The 21,789-nt window shown below is 40.8% G+C and overlaps 1 protein-coding gene across 1 annotated transcript in view; it reads right to left on the bottom strand.

The window, feature by feature from the left end:
* Positions 1-19,777, bottom strand: part of gbe1b (glucan (1,4-alpha-), branching enzyme 1b) — a 96,820-nt gene extending 77,043 nt beyond the window's left edge. The window contains exons 1-5 of the mRNA XM_086216501.1: positions 19,515-19,777; positions 8,874-9,043; positions 5,480-5,595; positions 3,208-3,333; positions 2,398-2,533 (exon numbers count right to left, since the gene is read on the bottom strand). Of these exons, the coding sequence (XP_086072627.1) occupies positions 2,398-2,533; positions 3,208-3,333; positions 5,480-5,595; positions 8,874-9,043; positions 19,515-19,612 (646 nt within the window). The 5' untranslated portion in view covers positions 19,613-19,777. The remainder of the gene's footprint in view (positions 1-2,397; positions 2,534-3,207; positions 3,334-5,479; positions 5,596-8,873; positions 9,044-19,514) is intronic.
* Positions 19,778-21,789: the final 2,012 nt, after the last annotated feature.

Below are 21,789 nucleotides of genomic sequence, written 5' to 3' on the forward strand. Positions count from 1 at the left end.
CTGATGAAACAGAGCGAATTCTTTCGAAGTTGAGCAACAGTTACATTTACTAAAATAAATAAAAAGCTGAGAAGAGCTTGTGTGGATGGTAAGAGAGAGAGAGAGAGTGGAAATGGATGCTGGGGGAAATGCGATGCTACGCAGTGGACCAGTTGTTGCGGTACGCCTTCCCATGTCAAGCAGTTACATTTCTAGGGAGGTGCATGTTAGGCGATGCTGTAGGCTACGGCATCAAGTATGCAGCTACACATACTCACGCCAAAGGTGACTGCGTCAGTTTGACATTGTAGTCTTAAATTCTGCACAGTGTAGGTAGACTGTAATGGCCCCAAAGGCGATGGAGGAAAGGTGCAACAAGTTCAAGAGCTGTTACTTGTCATGAGCTTCCTTGTGTGCTGTGTTTTATCCGGATCTGGCTTGTGGCTTGGGGAAGAAGCTGCTCCAGAGTTTATTCCTCTTCACAGTTTGTTTTCACATCCTTCTCCACAGTATTTTTTAAAAAATTTAACTAAAAAGTCACCCCAAAACTCAACTCACGTTTATTATTGTTTTCCATGTATAAATCCACCCGCAATTCAGTTTTCACAGCAGAAAGCTGCATGTGAGGAGACTTGTTAGTGATGGAGTTTATTAAAACAGTGGAAACTACCGTGATGGTGAATGACATCAACACCAACCAGGTGTAGTTGAAAGATTTAACAACTAAGGAGGCCTTTACATTAAACAGGAGAGTCTGTTCTGTCTGTCAGAAACGGTGAAACCTCCTCAGAGCAGAGCAAACATGTGAGGGAGGAGAGGAGGGCAGACTGATCACTTGTAAATCTTGGATGCCGTCGTCCACTCGTGCTGATTAAAAAAATAAAAATGCCAAAATTGGTCACAAACTAGACCCAAGTGTCCGCACAAATAAAGTCTGTGCGTGTGAAAGCCTGCAGAGAGTAACATCATACTGTTCACACACACACACACTGCTGTCATTAGTTTGACAGAAAGACAGAGAGGGACGTGTTTTCGAAGGGAACCCAAGACCCGCGAAAAATCGTGTGAGTTTGATTATTTTAGTAGAAACAACAGACACAAATCTCACGAGAGGTGTGCAAATAAAGAGTTACATTCTAGACAGACCAAGACAGGTGCGCATTTCCAAAAATAGAAAATCATGTCGTGGTGCCGGTGTTCAGATATGGCAGGCCGTCATAAATAAAACAGTGTTTACTGAGCCACAGAGTCACTGAAACACTGGTCACTGGCCTGTTGTGATGGAAAAAGAACTCAGATCCTTTACTTAAGTAAAAGCATTAATACCAAAATGTAAAAATACTTAATTACAATTAAAAATCTTGTATGTAATTCTTGTCTTTTTTTTTTTGAAATATCAACATTTTTTTGGCTTTTGTTGTATTTTAATGGCTCTTTTATTGGCGTTTTTTGATTACTAAATATAAACATGCAAACTCATAAGAGGAGAAAAAGGTGGCATGTTTGTGAACCAATCCCCTGTAGGACCTTGTTTGTACTTCAGTAAAAAGTAAAGTTAAAAACAGTAAAAGTAATAAGTATTAAAGTTACTTGACTTAGTACTTTTACATTAGCATTTCATACATGTCCATTTAAGAGACTTGTCTTATTTTCTCTTTTGTTTGATAGCTGCAGCCCTATTTAACACAGTGTTAGAATATGTTTTCGCATGAGTGGGTACACACAGTGTAATGTCAATTTACAGGTGGTAACTTGAGCTACAACAAGGTTACACATATATCTTTTATGCATATTCCATATGTGGACATGTAAGCTTGTAATTAGTTTGTTCAAAACCTATAACTTTAATACTTAAATATGAATCTTATGTCAAACAAGAAGCTAATTTTTTTAGCAGCAACTTCTCACAGGAGTTGGGTGCAGTAATGTTGTAGGTAGGCATCACTGACTGTGTAGCATGTAACTTAGCGACCTCGTGTTGAGCTCGGTTGGTTAGTTGAGCGACCAGGTGTCATTCAGCCCACCCCATCACCAACCGCGCTCCATCTTTTTGCCTGGTTTTGGATTAGCCAGATTAGTCTCATGACGAGTTGGCATTAGTCAAGATGGCGACGGTCGAGCTGCCCACACAGGGATTCAAACACACTCATCAGTGCACCTATGGGTGATGCCACAGAAGGTCCATCCATCTTTCTCCAGTTGCTTTTTTTTTTTTTTAATATTTCTGTTTTTAAAACATGATCCTGACGCTTCACTTCCTTCTCCTTGAGTTAACGTGACTAAAGTTGTGACTGACAATCACTTAGATTGAGGAGTGAAAGCAGAATGATTGCTGTGTACTTAATGAGGGCTTGAATAGCCAAAAAAAATCAAGGAGGCAAAAAGGGAAAGGAAAAATCTCTCTATCTCATTTCTTACCAAGGTCTTTTATGCGAGGCAGCACGTTGGTTGTGAAGTTGGTGTATGATGCAACCTTTCCCTCAGGTGAAGCGATGCCCACATGGGCCTCATATACTCTTAGGTTTGTGGGTTTCCTTGGCCGAGGATGGATATGCTGAAGAGGAAACCGAAACTGAAAAAAGATCCTTTTTTTCCCCAAAAATATATATATTTGGGCCACAAACATCTTTGTACATAAACTGTTAAATGTTAAAGGATGTATGATTCACACTGACTGCGTTATGAAACAGACAGAGAATACTGTATGTTTAAACTAAATTCCTGATGGCTACCCAGCAGGCCTTGAACTCGTTATTTGAAGCACATGATTGAGCCACTTGTAAATAAAGTGTGAAACAGCCAGTAAGAGGGCACCTCTAATTAAGACGGTACAGAATAACGAGTGATAAAGAAAGCATAAAAGCCCTTTATTGTTTTGCTTGCGCACACTTATGCTGAGGATGTAAAGTAGCACTGAGACATGTTCAGACTCTCTCAAATCAGCCGCTTCAAGCACCGCCATTAAGAGTAGTAACAGCAGCTTTAGATGCAACGCGAGACTGATTTCAAAAGTACACTGCTGTTTTTTTTCATCCAAATAACCCTGTTTTTCAGCAATAAAGGCCTAACTAACACTAACTGTCATCACAGTAATGTTTGACAGATATACCCCAAAATGTAACGGGGACTTCTATGGCTCATGCTACAGCCCCAAACCTGGTTGTGTTGGCTTTGTGTATTCCTGCACACAAACAACCTCCTGGTTGGAAGTAATAAGCTCATACTCACAATGTAAGGTTGAGGGGGATCCCAGTGAATCCAGTCGTAGGTGACAGATTTTTCGTCCCTTGTTACGTATTTTGCCCAGGGCGAGATCCGGTAGAGCCGCTCACCCTCCTTGGTGTGAATTACCACCTAAGAGAACAAGATAAATGGTATGTTAGCTAGGGTGCAAAAAAAACAATGACACCTAGAATAGATACTACACTCCTTTTACGTAAGTTGGGAGAAGCGGACACAAACAGCAGACACAGGGTACGGATCATAAAAACAGAAGTAGTGAAAAATCTGAATTGAAAATATACATGATGGGAAAGATAAATGCTAATAGTTTCCAAACTAAAGTAAATCTGTGAAACAACCTACTAGCGAAAAAAGGAAACCCACTGACAATTAACAGCCCTGGACACAAATCAATGAGTGCCTTGATACGTTTCATTTTAAGGTCAGCATTTATTCACATCTTCCAGGCATGAGGTGCTTACATCATAAAACTGCGCAGTTCCTCCCCATCCATTATACAGAAAAGACTATGCAAATTGTTCAGCCAATAAACCCAACATTTTTCAACGTGTCAAGATCAAAACCACCTCTCTTATGGGGAAAAAAAAGCAGCTCCCTGCTTTCCGATGCAAAACTCGCATCTTCAAATCTATTATATCCAACAGGGCTCTCAGATACCAGTGGATTTGCAATATGGTGAAGTGGATGAAAAGCTTCAATATTGATTGGAACAGTTGTTGTGGTGAATCTGAATTCAATGGTTATTATGTTGTAAAGGCTGCAACCTCTTTATTTGTTTCAACAGCCACCGGCTGGCCCATCTTGACACAGGATGTGAGCAGGCGAGCAATTTAGGAAAATAGGAAATCGGAATCATTATTTGCTTTTTATCCATTATGCCTGCAATTCAGGATTAGATGGGGGTCCAGTAAGTACGGTTTGGTAACTGAAAAGTTACTTCATTGGTCAAATAAGAAAGAGGAAGCCAGCATGAGAGTTAGAAAAAAGACAGAGAAATTGATCTTGTAGTGTTATCCACAGTGTGTGTTCACCCTGCTTTTTCCATTGCAGAACCCAACAAATTCTCTTGTGAGGTAATGACTGTGCCAGTGCCACCTGTCTGGGAGCTGTTGGCCAGACCCCCTCTGGGGTTTTTTCATTACGGCCAGCCCACCTGGAGGTTAGTTGCCTGACTCCCCTTATGACACACTTCACAGTTTATAAGATTAAGGAAAGATACTTGGATAAAGAGTGTGACATTAATGCCGACAGAGAGGTGATCCTTCCGACAAATTGGCTAGCATTAGTCACATGAAAGACAAACCTGAAGAGCTGCATGAGAAGGAAAAAGAAGTAGGAGCCAGATAAAAAATAGAAGAAGTTAGAAGTTAGATGTGCCTTGATTGCTTCAATGACGCTTCAGATAACTCCTTATATACTCGCATCATCAAGAGCTTCACGCAAGTACTGTGCCCACTAAGGGACACTGCTTGTTTATAGAGACAAATTGGGCCCTGAACAAAGGGGATGAAGGGCAAGCTGCTCTACATGAGAGAGATTGGAGCTAGGTTTGTGCTTCCACGAGGGAGTGCTGTGGAACTAATTCTAAAGTGGAGCTCACAGCAAGACAGCCATTCGTAGGCAGCAGGGGTGCACAAGAAAAGGCCAGGTGCCAGCGTTTCCATCTGCTTCTTATCGTCCTCAGACTGACCTCCGCTGACAATGGGAGCTGGGCAGCCTGTCCAGGGCGTAGGAGTTTGCCAACCATGACCCGGTCCCAAGGAGAGTGGTGCCATGATGCCATCCATTCCACGCCTGGCATCTCATTTCTAAATTATTTCTCAGCCACACTGTTTGTTTGAGAGACAATGGGAAATGGGAGGTGTGTCTTTTGCATTTAACCCTGATGAATTTTTTACAAGAGCAAAAAACTAATCATCTACACCTACCACGGGCTGTGTTTAACAGGGAGGAAACACAGCGTAATGTCCTGAGGGATACCTACTGCAGATGGGAGCTGAAATAAATGCCATCAGTTGGGCTTTTCGAGTGCATCGACCCTCCACTGTGCAAATTGCGTACATACAGTAATCTCCCTTCTGCCCGCTGTGAGTATGACATGTTGTAGATGGCAGCATGCCAGGTTCTCACTTGGTTCGTAATGACACAAACATGACGGGGAATCTCCCTCTCACATTATTGAGACAAGTCACCGTACCACTGTGGCAATATGACACCTAGCGAGGGCGTGAAAAAAAAAAACGTGTCTGTTCCCTACCTTGAGTTTGGTGTTATGATCCACAGCTGGAGACTTGTCAAACTTGGGCGGCAGAACCAGTTCCCACTTGCCGTATTCTTTCTTGGTGTACTGGTGGGAGAACTTGTCCCAGCCGTCTGTGGGTGAACAGAGAAGATTTGGACACATCAAAATAAGTTTCCAGTGTTCTGGTCAGTCATACGCATTAAAATAGATTCCTGTAACCGAGCAGCCCGAGTCACCGCTGTTGCAGTGGGATCTAGTTGTAGCGGCTCACCACAGCATCAACAATAACTGCCAAATATTGATTTTTTTTTCTTTCCCTATTTAAAAATCGGTAAATTCATATTTCACTACTGAGTTACAAACGGCAATTTGGCTCTGGTTCTGTCTCTCACAAACACTGACAAATGAGTAGAAGTCCACTGAAGTTCAGCACAATTACAGTTATTGCTATTTAATCTGTGATACAAACATTTTGAAAAACCTTCATCGGCCCCTGGTCTCCAAAGTCAATATAATAAGACCTAGAGCCGGATAATATGAGTTCCAATCAATACCATGATTATTCTTAACTTTGATTACGATGAATGAATGATTATACCACACACGTTTTACACTGACTTAATAGTTTCCTGACAAGTTCTCGACTTTATGATGCTGAACTATCAAAAGGACAAGCATGAACGAAATGAATCCAAATGCGTAAGAGTCAGTGAGAGGTTGTGAATGTCACTGATACATTTCCACTCAAATGTCCAGTCCTAATCGATAAAATCCTAATTTTGGTTTAAAGCTGAAAGATAAAAAAAACCGTATCTATTATGATTATTTTGACCTTGCGAATTGTGGTTTGATTTGCAATATTAAACAGAATCATCATTCTTTCTCATTCTACCTATTTTCATTGAAAACCATTTTGCAATAACGAATGCAGGATTTTTGCAGGGATCCGCAAACGAAAAGATTTGTACGTTGGGATTTAGCATCACGGTTCCTGAGTTTAGTTGCAACTTCCATAGTGTTATTTCAATAAAAAAAAAACTAATTCAATGACTTTTTAACCATAGCTCAATTGCAAAAAAATGATCAAACAATATATGATGGCTGACCTCTGTGGCTTTTGCACTCTTCCCTTCGTTTGTCTCTCTCTTCTCTGCTAAACCTCCCACTTAATTCTTTCTTGTTGTTTTTGTGTTCTATTGTATCTGTTCCAACAGTGAGTACACCAGCAGGCTCAGTCTTTCAGAGAAACAAAACCCCAGATGAAATACCACTTCACTGCTCAATGAATTATATGTCTGAGGGAACAACGGGTAGTTGTTCCATTCATGACCTGCTGATACTACATAACCAAGTTTCATTGACTGACAGGGATGGATTCGGATAGAAAATATTTGTTACACCAACCGTCCTGGCGTGTCAATTTAGGATGTAGTTTTTATTCAGTAATCCATATCTGCTTGCTATTCATGAGCAAAATAAGACAGAATAGAAAATTAATCACAAAAGATGCTCCAGAAGTGGCCAGGCACAACCCCAGCACTTTTCAAATGCAAGCAAAGCCGTATATATTTACTTTTTTCCCCACCATTTATTCATCCTCCTTTGCTTACTCCTCTAAAAAAAACAACAACAACAAAAAAAACAACAACAGTCCATCACGCATCCAACCTGCACCATATTCAGGACTGAGGCTGCTGGGCTGTACCCACATTTACTATGAAATTGAAATCAAATAATATGACTGAGCCATGTCAAAATGTAATCTCTCACAGAACTGAATGCTGGAATTGAGCTGCTGCCCAAGGTCCTGGGAAGATAATTAAAAAAGGAAAGGCAGAAATATGGAAATAGGAAATAGCAGCTGCACAACTAACTAGGACAGAAAAATGTGTAGGGATAACAAAGAAAAGACAAACCTCTGGTTTTGCGCGCGGTGTCAATCTGAGGGTGTAACTCTTAGCGTTTACTTTCCTTTTTCATTACCTGCCAGGTGTCTGTTCAGAATAGCTGTTGCACAGCACTGAGTGCTGGAGCTGTGGTGTTCCAGGCACACGCACAGGTCTGAAGTCATTCACTTCTCTTTTTATACTTTTCTATTATTTTAAATCAAACATAGTACCTCTGGTGTGAGTAATCAATTTCAGTGCTTTAATTAACATGATAAGGGAGAGTAGGAGTGTAAACTACCTAATCTATCTGTTTGAAAGATGAGAGCAAGTCTATTTTTGTGTTAATGACGATCAAAATGAATCATTTTTGCCTCATTTTCACAGGCTGTGTTGACGGAAAATAACAATGAAAAGATGATTAACCTGATATGACTTTCAAAGTTGGTACTGAAGGGAAAGGAGATTTCAGAGCAAAGGCAGAGGTTGCACTCACTCAACAACTTTGCAGGCGATGATGAAATAACCAGCTACTAAAATATTAACAAACACTCCCACGTCCACAAGAACCCCTCAGTATGCAAGTTTATCCTGTGTAATCAATATTTTCCACATTTCCTACTCCCAGGTTGACTGATCAAAAGGGTTGATACCCTCGTACCACAGTTGGCTTTGCTTTTCATTTTTGGCCCTTTTGTGTTCAGGAGTGTGCGTGGATGTCAAATTTCGTATTTAAAGCACCATAAAGATATGCAACCCCTCTGTTTGCGGTGAAATCTCATATTGGTCCCGACAATGAAGGCAACTTATCAAAAAGTCGTTTCTTTTGAAAACAATTTGCTATTTAAAGCTATTTGAGCAACAATGGAGCTTTACTTCAGCTACACAGCTTTTTCATCAGTAGAATGCAATTTTGCAACACATTAATCCGGTAGAAACTTTGTACATTCAGCTTTACAATTACTGATTTGACCATGGATAACAGCGCTAGGCTTCCCCTCAAATGAACTTGCCACACGTTTGCTGCAGTAGCTGTTTGAGTAGCACGCTCATGTAAGGGTCAGTAAGCTCGTTTCAGTTAAACGAAACCTTACCGCGTAACATCGTCCTCCTTGAACAGGATCTCTGATCAATACTGATCAATGAAACCAAATCCCACTACTGCTCGCTACTATTCCATCGAACTACACGTCACTATAGTTGTATTGCGTGAGCTGAAGAAGCCACATGCCGAGCGCAGTTTGTGAAGCCAAGTGCATTTCCATCATCAGCCTTCTACTGAAACCCACGAGTTAAGGAAGTTATAGCATAATTAAGATGAACTAAGGCCAAATTTCATATTTGAGATCAAGCAAGTTGTTAAAGGGATAGTTGCACATTTGATCGTAGAGCATGGCACTGTGGCTAATAATATATACAGCAGCAATAAAACTCTGAAAGGAAACAACCTGGACATAATCACAGATCTGACATTCTGTTGAAGAGCTGGCTGTTCTCCCTCAGGCTGTAAAGAGTCCACTTACTGAAGTCACCGGTGAGGAAGAGAGCCTCTGCAGCTGGAGCCCACTCTTTAAAAACCAGGCTGTCATCAGGCAGCCGCTGCACACCGAAGGAATTGTAGCTGCGTGTGAACTGGTCAAAGCCTCCTTCGGCTTCTTCAAGCAGGCAGAGCTGCTTCTGAAACAGCACATACCTGTAAACAACAGAGACGCACAGTAAGAACCAGATTAAAAAAATATGATGCTCTGATAATCTCTCCGATTCTGTCACAAATCATCATTCTGAAATCTGGAATACATTTCAGGGTTCTTTTTTGTATTTTTTGTATTTTTTTATAACTGAAGTGATTTTGTCTGTGAAGTGTCATTGCATCAGACTGTACTTTAGTCTGCACTTCATGCAGTTGAAGAGAAACTTCAAAACTAATGTTCACTCGAATGTCAGAGCAAATATAGAAAGTCCAGGAAGAAATGAGGAAATGATATTCACACTCACTCGTTTATTGACACAAAACCTTTTCATAACTGTTGCTTTATGTTGTTGTTGTTGCAGTAGCTCAAAGTTTAATACATGATGTACCACCTTTTCAGTTTTAAACAGCTCGTACAATTCACAGTTGTAAGCGTCATGTAATCCAAATATTTGTTACATCAGGCTTACTTTTTGTAACCACAAGGTGGCACTGTAATCCACCCCCTCTATCACTTATCCTGTGTCACGACTACAAGCCATTTATGCTCCAATTAATCTAATTTGAATGTTTTAAGGTCTGTGGGGAGACGACACAGTGCAAGAGAACATAAAAGCTCCACGAAGAAACATCTGAGCCGACTGTTGGGTTCGAAACCCAGAACTTTCTTACGATGAAACAGTGCCAACCACTGAACCAACGTGCCGTCGCGTGGGACCAAATTTGCGATGGATGTGGTCAGCTAAAGAGTATATAAAAGTACCTTTTAAAAAAAAAATGTAATTTCAGATTGCCACCTGGTGGCACTATGACTATTCTGCCTCAAAATTCAATGGTTATTTCCTTGACCCAAACTGTTCAAAAGAGACTGTTACATTTTATGTTATGATTGGACAAGAGTGCTCAATGAGAGATGAAGGACTCTTTATGTTAACTTAACTGTTTGATATATTCAACCTTTCTAAACTATTGCAGCACATGTGGTGCAGGAGTGAACTGTACAGCATCGAACTGTTTCCATGCTAATGTTATCTCTTCCACATCTCATCCCAGGATGCAAACCTACCCGATTCCCTCAAGAAAGTGTAACTACAGGCACATTCTGAGAGATACACTGCTGTCTTTTACCTTCAACTGGGAAGGATAGACTAACTACTTTGCAATTTATCTCACTTAAGTTCCTGCAGCCACCTGGTGTCCATATCAGATCCCTGCGGTACAGAAAGCCTCTTTCAGCCAGCTGAGTTAAGTGCACTCTCTTCCCCATAGCCCTGAAGCCAAGCTAAGACTGGCCTGTGAATGCCCTGGGGCTAGTGATGATGGGCTGAAGTAACTGCGATTTCTCAACAGCTGCTCCCTGTGTTGAGCATAGTGGATACAGACAGTTCTTGCCAAATATAAACCTTTAAAGTCCAACCAATGCTGCCACATGCCTACGTTGCCACTTTGTCACCATTTCAAGAATACGCTGAAAGGAAGGGCAAGGGGAGGATTCGTACGAGGGCAGAGACCCGCTGCCACAGTATTAATAGCCCTGAAAGTCATTCCTATTATTATGAAAAATGAATTCCAGAGGGTTAAACCAGTGAGCCAAAATCCTGTCTGAAGCACCAGCTCTGGTTTCCATTCGAGATTGCAGGGAGGTGAGAGCAGACCACGCAACAGCATTGAAAGACGACATAAGAGCAAACAACAAACAAACTGGGATTTATGCAGAGATCAGTGGTAATTGCAGGTCCTTGAGTTGTCCCCTGGGCCCTTGTCTATAAATTTCATTTTTCTTAATATGTCATCTTCCACATCTGTAACACCATCACATCTCTCTACCTTTTCCATCGTTAGTAAGTTACAAATTCTTCAGTTTACTGGATTGTACTGATATCCATGGGCAGAAAAAAAAAAAAATCTCACCAAGCTGTGAAGAATAGGATCGTAACTATTTAATCACAAATGGCAGGCCTGTGTTTCTCCAGGACTGGCCCTGAATTCCCAATGCAGGCCTGCCAGTGTTAGAATAGCAAGACTAGAGCTCGAAGTTAATAACTTGTGTTTCCCCGTCCCCACCCAAAACCAGTAGACGGCATTTGCTATGCATATTAATAACAAAGTAGGTAGAATTCAAATGACTTTGACAAAAAAAGAACAGCACTACTAAATATCCATATATGTGGGGTTTCAACAGGAAAACTGGTTAGGCTTTTATTCTAACCATGAAAAAAATTAATGGTGAGCCTAAAGCTGTGCACACATATAAAGCAATTCACTCGCCCTTCATCCTGAAAGCTTGGCACTTGTGGATATTTGAGGATTTGGTGGCCATCTAACCCTCTTGGAGAGTTCTCATTTGCTGGTTAATAGTGTTCTTCACTTCCATTTTTACTCCCCCAAGGAAGCCCTTTTTCTCCACTATCACTATATATCACTATATAACTATTTTCTTTTTCTTTTTTTTTGAAAACTGCAACAGATAATTAAAAAAAAAAATGGATATACATCAAATTCCCCCTGCATGGTAATGAGTATTGTGTTACTGTAATTTTCACCCAACTGTTGAGACATCCGACTTGGTATTTCATTTTAAGCACTGATTTAGAGAAAGACCGTGTCCATCACGATCGACAATACTCAAGAAAACAACAATGAAGCAATATTACATTCAGGCGCTAATGGATATATGTGGAATGAGCCCTTCCTCAATCACAATGTCATCCACTAGAGGGGAAGATACATCGATCCATGTCAATACATCAATTTAATGATCAACAGTCCAATTGCATGCATGTAACATTGAAACTTTGACATATATTTGCATCTTTAAAAGACAGTTTTGAAATCGCCTTGCTGCGCCTCTTTTTCACCATTTCTGCCCAAGTACACCTCACTCAGAAACAAAATCCTACTAAAGTAAGATTGTCCATCCATCCATCCATTTTCTATCACTTATCCTGTTAAGGGTCACGGGGGGGGGGGGGGGGGGGGCTGGAGTCTATCCCAGCAGCCTTCAGGCGTGAGGTGGGGTTCACCCTGGACAGGTCACCAGTCCATCACAGGGCCAACACATAGAGACAGACAACCATTCACACTCACAGTCACACCTACGGTCAATTTAGAGTATCAATCAGCCTCGTCCCCTCTTGATGTCTTTGGACTGTGGGAGGAAGCTGGAGTACCAGAGAGAACCCACGCAGGAACAGGGAGAACATGCAGACTGCACACAGTGGAGCCGGGGCTCGAACCCAGAATCTTCTTGCTGTGAGGCGACAGTGCTAACCACTGCACCATCGCATCGCTAATGAAATTGTTTTGTGGCAAACACTGTATTAGTGGCCCAGGAAGTGATGATATATCCTGGAACTGGTGGTTCCCACCATATTATCCACTGATGTCCTCTTTTGGTGTATCGCCTGTTAGCAGGATAACACAATAAGGAGTGGATGGATTTTGATTGAATTTGTAAGGATGAACAATCAGTTTGATTTTGGAATTGATCTGGAACTGATGACATCATATCCCCCGGAGGATGTATGAGCTCTCTGGGTGCCCTCTAGATTTGCCTGTCATGACTCAGCAATCTCCAAATATCACTGACATTCCTCGGTCTCCCTCTTTCGTTGTTTCCTGTGTATACACAACCTAATACACGGCAGAGCTTATTGAAATAAAAGATACTGATCACTGCTTGACCCACCACCTCAATAGAACAAAACAATATTACGGCATTTCTCATATTACTTTTCTCTAGGGAACAATACTCTTCTTGGCAAGGTTGTGCATGACAAGAAACACTATTAAATCTTGTAGCCAGGAATTACAAAAGACTTTTTCCTCGTTCCCTTCTCAGTGGTAATGGAGCAGTGGGGCATTCTAGATGCGAGTCACAGATTATCGTCCTGGCTCTCCTATCTCGGGTTCTCACTGTTTTTATCTTCAAAGATATTGAAGAAAATATCATATGGGATTGTGTAGGGTTTTTCTTACAGATATTACTGCACACAGCGACACTTTAAGTGTCAAACACCTGTCACACCCGGATCAATGGATGGTCACACTATTTTCTGCTTATCCTCAAACTATTTGGTTATGGAACAAAAGTATTTGTTATGTGACCTTCCAACAGGGTTATGTTTAAGAATCGGCCCTGACTATAAACTACAACTCGTGATCATGTAAATGTTTTTTTTTTTCTCCTGAAAGAGAAGAATATGCATCTGAAGGGGCCAGAAACAGAGGACTGGCTCGAGAAAGCGCATCTAAAAACAAAAAAGGTGGAGCACAGGAGGTCCTGGAGAAAATGGCTCAGTTGGACAGTAAACTTGTTAACGAGAACGATGAGTTCCAGAGGGTTCACAAGAAAGAAGAACAGCAGGAGAAAAATGGTTTCAGCTCTTCAGCATGATGAGAAGCAGCAGAAGATCCATCATCTCCGGTGGCAGAAAGAGATCTACCCTCCTTTGGGCAACAGAAGAGGAAAAGGAGAAAAAGAACCAGCAACAACACTCAAGCAGGCGGTTCTAAAGAAAACTGACAGCAAAAGTTGTGTGGTGACGGTGTCAAAGACATATACTTGATTCTCTGCGAAAGGTGGCTCATATAGATAATTCACACCTATACTAACAAACGGTAGAATCCTACTACTGTATTTCGTGAGGAAGTCACAGAGGGCCAGGTAATGTTCTCGGTTCACAGCAAGTTCACCACCTGCAGCGCCGTCGATTTCAGCCAATTCATTTGGCTGCCTGTCCACCCGCTGTCACGTTTCCATTCTCAATCTCATCTTCTTCTCATGTGATGGTCATCTTTAATGATTTTTAGGATGCTGACAATCCAGTTGGTGATTCATTTATCATTATTTATCATTTGTTTTTTGTTTTTTTTAAGTTGCTTCAGGAGAAAGAGAGCCACAAAGTCAAAGACGTCTGATATCTCTGCCTGGAGGTTTCTGATTGGCAGGTAGTTGTTTGAATGGTGGATAACAATCCCATGGCCTTTACAGGTTGTCAAGGATAAACCTCACCAAAAATGATACCTCTACAGTAAAACAAACAGCAGACGAGTGCTGAAAATATATTCAAATTTGATGAAAATCTCAATATCCAAATCATAAGAGATACAATAGTTGCTAAAGGTCAAATGTGTGTCATAGCATTCTAAATGAAGTCCTGTGGTGCTGCAGAGAAGTGTGAAAATCCTGTTTTACAACCTCTGATTTTTTTTTCTATTCATGTAATTCAATGAAAGTGTGAAAAATGAAATATTAATATCATTAATCGTACTGCAATTGCAATATCAGTCAAAGTAACAGCAATTTGAATAAAAGGGCAGAGTGTTGGATTAGTCCCGCAAAAACAAAAACAACAAAAACAACAACAACAAAAACGCAACAAAAATCAAGCCATTTCCATCACTTTTTACAAACTAAACTTGGGTCTCGATGAGTGAAGCGTAGAGACTAGGAGTCCACGGAGACAAAAGCATTCACAAACCACCTGAACAGAGCGCCATGTTCCTTTAAGCCCCAGGAGCACCTGGCAAAATTCACATTGTTTTGTTTTACATAGTTTTAGCTACGTTGTGAATCAGTACGCCAAATATTGAATTATCAGTCAATTGAATCAAGCCCGGAATTTGACACATTAAATTTGCACCGTACGTCTTTTTAACAGAGATACGTCAGAGCCATGAGAGGCGCAAAAATGATCGTAAATATTGTCTCAGTTTGACGTTTGAGTCATTTCTCAACCAAATCACAGTCGCGGGTCATAATCTTCACTCATATTAACACTTTCAGCTCGGGGAAGCTGAACTCCGCAGCGTGCTCATACATTCACTGACAATCGGGCATCTAAATTTAGAGTGAGTGTTCAGGTCTGTTGTGCAGTGTTTGACTGAAGTTGACAGCTGAAGCACAGAGGTGTCAGGACAGTCTACAGAAACCTGCAAAAGGAGAGAGGAAAAAGGTTTCTCTCCTCCTGATCTCAGATGCCCTTTAGGGCTTCCACACAGCCCCGCGGCAAGGTGACTTTCAAACAATATCATTAATGAGCTTCTGTGACTAAACGCATTAATGAGGCTAAATAGAGATCTGAGCATTTGTCCAGAAGTTGATTGATGAGAGTTCAATTCAGTTCCAGCCACATACCTTTATTGCCCCTCGAGCGAGGTGATGGGAAAATTAATAAAGCTACCTTTGAAGAAGTTAAATAAGCACCCATTACAACACAAGAGGTAGTATTAGAAATGAGATACATTTATTCTAATAACCACTTTTTTCATCTCTGCCAGTGAGCTGAATGTGAAAACCGGGGTCTTTTTTTTTTATTTTTATTTTTTTTAAGCGTAACTTTAGAACAGCTCGATTGCATTTTGATCAGAGTGCTTGCACTGGTAGATGTTGCATCAATCAGTCTTTGATGCAATGTCTGCTTTGAATATACTGAATCGCATCAACACAAATTGTGATACTGCACACAAATGCTTGCAAAAAAAAAAAATAGCGTCAGTGATAAGCACGGTCCCAGTGTTCCATTCACTTCTTCCATCTGAGCTAATTGAAGAGAAACATGGTGCCATGAGCAGCAAAAATCCAGCAAGCACTTCCTGCAGAGTTGCGCAACAAGAGAGGTAAATAATGAAGCGTGTCAACAGAGTGCTGCTCACTGGGGCTGGAACCTGCAAACAGAAGCTTGTTTTCACAATGAATCTGAAAGTAGCATCCTGGTAAAATAAGCAGCCTGCAGCTTTGGAACAGATAGTTATAATGGGGGGAACTTGCAAAAATCTGATGGAATAATTAATGATCTTTTTTTCAATCTGTTTATGCGCTCTGCTGTATCTGGTGTGAGCTTAAGTTCATCAACCGTAAGATGTGGGCAGCCTTGAGCCTCCACACGGTGAAATCTAAAGATCCAGTCTATGTGGTCAAAGGTCTCTTTCTGATCATCCAGCTTAAGTTTTAGCACAGCGCATCAAGGCAAGACAACTCAGTGTGACACCATTGCCTAAGAAGACTCTTTATTTCTCTGCCTGGGTTCGTGGTTAAGGTGTTTGGACCACAAGCGTCAGAACACCAGGGGCTTATCAAGAATTAACCTTCACACAGCGGGGCTCCTATATGTAAAATAATTTATGTGCAACTTTCATCAGCAAGACAGGTGTTTGAGACACGTCTAGGGCTCAATGAAGCCTAGCAATCCCAAGCTGTGTCTGAGATGGAACTGACACGCTCTGCTCTCCGCCAGGCTTGAGCCCTGCTCACATGCTGCCAATACAAAGCAGGTGGTCCCTTGCCTGCCACATCAGACATTAGATCTGAAGCGGTAATCAAAACGGGTACAACTGGGTCTAATCCCGACAATAAGCAGATACTGAAGCAATGTGATGATGTCATCATCGCTGTTGATGCACAAGTAGAGAACATAAATATTGACTCCATCAGGTAAGGCGGGTCAGGGAACTGGTCCATCGATTTAAGTTGTCTGTGCGCTGTTAAAGCGGGTCAAAGAAAAAGAATCATTAACATTTCATGTCAGTAAGTCTGTCGGGTTAAAACCAAAATTCAACAGCTAAAACGGGAAAAGGAGCAAAAAGGAATGTTTTTTTTAAATAAGCATGAAATGGCCGTACATTTAATTTAGAAGATTAATGTGGTCGTTGCGTAAAAACTGACCAACACCACGTGACTTTTTTAAGGTCTTCAAATTCAGATGGAAGTCATTTATAGAGGCCGAGTGACTGCGTGTGCACAGGATGCTTTACATACCATCGGCAGCTGATGGCCCAGCGGCCTCACGCAAGGATGTACAGCATTCTTGCACTGAAGACACGTGAACAAAACCAATGAAATGTTAGTTTTACACAAGTTAGTTCAAGTTAAGTGGAAAAAAAGACTTTAATAACTACTGCAGCAATCAGAAAGCAAATCTCCAGTGAAAAAACGTTGGGCCTGGCAGTCCTTGGGAACAAACTCTCAAGCAGCTTATTTAACAGCGAGGCTGACAAGTGTCTTTCAAGTCCCATCTGACCTGTACACAGTGTATATCTGCCCACACACATTAACTCACGACTCGAATATAAACACAACACCATCAGCTCCTTTCTCAAAGCACATGACAGGTGGAATATTAATAATTATAATGTTACTTCACTTATCCATATGGCGTTCTGGATAAATAACCCTAGAGCTGAGCAATTCATCAACGTGTAATCAAAATCACAATGTGGCCGAGCGAAATATCAGAATTACAGGAGGTGAAATGTTTGCTAAAGGCGAAAATAGCTGTCAGAATACAAGGGATCGACTAATTAGAAATTCTTATTTTTCATGTTATCATTACGAGCATATTTTTAACTGGCTGATTTTTTTTTTTTTTTTTTACTTAATAATTCCAGAAGCAAAAATAAAAACCACTGAAAATATTACTCTCAGTAGACTCTGAAGAAGCAGATTAAAACATTTTATTTTGCCGTTCATTACGGCGAAAAGTCTGCTGGGAACTTGAGGCGGTTTAATGTTCATTTAAAAATGAATTGTTTTTAGGATTTTTAAAAAAGAATTTTAATATTTTTTCCTTTTCTTTTTTTTTAACGCTTACCATTCATACGTTAGTCACATAATTGTTGATAAAGAAACTTTCTATGAACACCATAACGAGAAAAACATCGTTCAAGCCTTCAACATACCACTTGAAGTTTAGTATAATGGTGCTGCAGTGACATCGCAGCCTTCAAATGCATGCTACAGGAAAAAAAAACACACCATTATAGTTTCAAAATGACCACCATTAAAATGTAAATAACGACTCAAGAATGATAATTCCGTCTAATAGTGCGAATCATATGAGTTGCAACATCAGTAAAAAATAGTCACAGACATACTATTTTCCCCCCAGATGGTTCTGCTCTAATCCAACTGCATCCAACTATAATTATTAATCCAAATCATTCTTCAGGATGTTGTGCTATCAACTATCATTATTATAATGACATTTAAAAACCCATTATTTGTCAGCCTCTAGTCATTTCGGCACATTTGGAAGTGAATCTGTTGGTTTACTGCAAAGTGAAAGACTTAACAGTTGGAAGGTTTCTGAGCGAATTTCAACTTCTGTTAACTCAACGGTATTTTAGGTTTTCTATCGTGTGGGTGATGCTTAGGGAACCTGAAGTCGATATAAATGATATAAATATTAAAAAAAAAAAAACACATTAGACAACCATATTACAAGAACACTGCAGCAAAGAGGACTGCAACAATTAGTAGATGAATCGTTTTAGGAACGTCTAGTCGTGCACTGTGCTGTAATTCTCCTGACAACTGCAGGACGTGGGATCAGGAATAATGCAAGCCATCATTCCAGAAAATACACCACATACACTCTGTAGCAGGGCTGGAAGCAGGGCTGAATGCTATGCAAAAAACAATTACACCCAACAATATTAATAATCAGTGAGCTGGCAATTGCCTGTTTGTTCTTCAACAGGATTATGCAAAAACTATGAGGCTGGATTACACCAAAACCTGGTGGAGGGATGTTTAAGGGCCAAGGAAGAAAATGCCATTTGTTTAAAATGACTTGGCAGAGGCGTGCAGGCGTTGCTCTCCAGTTTATAACAGTTCAACCGTGCGTTGTGCGACATCTTAACTTCATCAACAAAGTGCATCTCCCGAGATTTGGATATTGCACATAATTGACGGTAATTGCAATTTAGGTAATTTTACAATTCACTTCGCAACCCTAGCTGGAGGGGGAAACCAGGCAATAATAGAGTCCTAAATGAAGTGATAATTTGACTGATGTCTTACAGGTTAGCCCAGGTCCTCCCACTTAGCAGGAACCAAATCAAAACAAGTGTACAATGGGACTAAAATAAATTGTAAAACACAACTTAGAGCAACTGATGGCTTGATAACGGCAACACAGGATTAAGAGGAAAAACTCATTATAACATATCTCAGATGGAGCAAGAAGGCCTGCGGCGGGGAAAGTTGTGACACTGTTGTGATGTTGGACCATAGTCGCAGCATCAAACAGTCTTGGTGCCAGAAGCTGTGCAACATCGAGCAACGCAACGTGGACGTCACCTGACTGAAACCACACGCCTCCTCTTGAACTGTCAAACACAGGAAGTTGTGACACAATTTGTCCTTCAGCAACGTGTCACATTGATAGATTAAAGGCAGCGAGTCTGCTTGTTCGCTCATTGTACATTAGCGCCCATCATCACCCTGCTGACATTAGCAGGCGGCAAAGGCGGAGGAGCATCTTAATTAACTGCTGCGCAGCGGAAAGGCAACACTTAGCTGCCTCTCCTCATTCAGACTGTCAAATCAGAACACGGAAGGCTCTTAATATGTTGCAAACATCGACATTGCATCTGTTACATGCGTACATTTACACCTGAATCAAGCTAGCTTGATCGCGCATCATCCGGGGCTGATTTTGGGAGGAAAATTGGCGTCTGAGACGTATTTTACCTCTGCTTGAAGTCCTTCTCGTAACTTTTGACGTAGGGATCCATTTGGAGAAGGCAGTTGAACTTAGGAATTGTAACATTATCCTCTTGGTCTTCCATGGTTTCTCCAGACTAAACCAATCGAGCACCGACTGCTGCTGCTGTCTGCGCAGAGTCACCGTGATATGAACAATAGAGTGCAGTGTACTATGTGAGAGTCTTTAGTATCTGGAGAGAACAGCGAATCCAGCCTCTCTCCGCCAGGCCCGTCCCATCATTGCTGGCTTTGTTTCCAGTGGGTCAGAGTCAATTTAAGAGAGCCGAGCCGATCCGTGCTCTACTGGGATACCTTTAAGAGAAGGATCAGAGAAAGATGACTCAGATCTTCATGCAGATGTGCAGCTTTCCAACCTGTTCTTCATGTCTTGTGGATGTGATGAAATTCCAGTGACTGTAAAGGTCACATGTAGGAGCACAATTATTTAATATTCAACTGGCATTTGGCATTGTATTTTATCCAGAGGTAGAAGTAGAGGGACAGTAATAACATTTCCTTTACACTTGAACTGACAGATAACTAAACCAGTTGCTGTAAATAGAATATTTTTACTGCCTCCTGTGAGTTGTTTTTTTTTTTTTTAAACCTTTTCCATATGCTTCTGGTCATCCAAGGGGATCTATGCGGGCATGGGACTGCTGCTCACTAAAGCATTAACCCTGTGTTATCGTTCACGCTTTTCGGATTTCACTTTGCACCCTCGTGCACCCTCCAGAGATTTCAGTCACGTCAGTCTGGACAACTCGTATCTCTTTCATCACTGTGTTTTAGGTGATTGTTATGTGGCCAGTGAGAATGAATAAAGTTTTATTAGAAGTGGTTGTTTTGACATGCGGTGTTGCCCGGGCCTGCAGTTCAACCGCAGGGCCGGAGAGCTTTGCCTCGCTTCTGTACAAAGGCACAAATGAGTTTTTTTAAGTGCAACGGCCGATGGAACTCCAACACCATCTCTCATCTGCTCAGCGACAAACCAGCCAGAATTTGCCATAACTTCTGTGTACTTCATGTTGTCCAGTGGTGAAAGGGAACCTTTATTTAATGTGAGTGCATGTATTTAAATTCCTTATTATTCTGTAAAAATTGTTCTGCTCCGGACTTTGACAGACGTCACAAGGACTGCATTGATTATTTGAGCAAAGTCTAATTTGGGTTAAGGGTTTTTAAGGACATGGCCTGCTGTCACGTAACTGGATGGGGTTGCTTCCACTGACACAATCTCCCAACATTCACAGCGCTATGTTTGTCTGAGCTTGTGTTATTAGTGGTGGAAGGATTGATTTCTGTGGCCGTGACTTTCCCTTTTTCCTTTTATTCTATTTTGTCAGACATTCAGTGCTCAGACTGCTTAGTTGTTATTGTTCCTGGCTTTAATAAGCTTTACCACAAACTACTTCACAGAAGTGGAAAAATTTAATGGATTCGAGACAAATAACCTTGCAATAATTTAGATTAAATCCCTGTCGGAAAAGCCTGATAGATATGCATGCTGACTGAGGAAATAGTGCTGCTCTTGAAAGTGTTGTCCTTGTCACAAACTAAAACTTAAATCACTAAAAGTCTCAAAGTGCATGTCAATCTAAAACAGCCATCTGTTGTTAATCTATGGAACAAGTGCACTGTCCGGTCCTGAAGGTTACACCAATAAATACTGTCTGTTTGATTCACAGCCGAATAACTACTGTTTAAAGTGGCTGGAAAGAAAAAATAAACCCCAATAACACATACAAAAATTTCTTATTAAATCTGAAGGATACTAACAACCTGAAAAAATAAGCAGCGCCAATCAATTTGGTTTTGTTCAGGTGAGTTGTTTTCTTCAACGGACAAAAAGTTATAAATCTAGACAAGTCTGAAATAAAATCCTCACGTTCTACGAAAAAATAACGATCAAGATGGAAAGTTGCTGAGAAATTAAAAATGGTCAAGTGATAGAACATCAGATCACAACAGAACTCAGGGCAAGAGATGCCATTCTACTCAAAGACCCAGTTTTAACTAATTAATCTAATTTATGCAAATGAAGGGGAGAAAAAAATGACTCTGAAACTAACGGAGATCAACACAAAACAAACAAGGAGTGACTTCACTAACAAATGAAACGAATAAGAAAATGAACAAACCAAGTATGTGACAAGTGTGAATAAGATGAGAGTGTTTGTGAAATATACCTGCCCACAGTATTTAACTCTACTTCAAAACGCTATGGTGCACGTACCACAATAGCACAGAGTGACTGAAA

Source organism: Aulostomus chinensis, chromosome 10 (genome assembly GCF_037954235.1).
Source record: "Aulostomus chinensis isolate RoL2024-O1b breed Wild chromosome 10, RoL_Achi_v1.0, whole genome shotgun sequence".
In the NCBI taxonomy this organism is placed as follows: domain Eukaryota; kingdom Metazoa; phylum Chordata; class Actinopteri; order Syngnathiformes; family Aulostomidae; genus Aulostomus; species Aulostomus chinensis.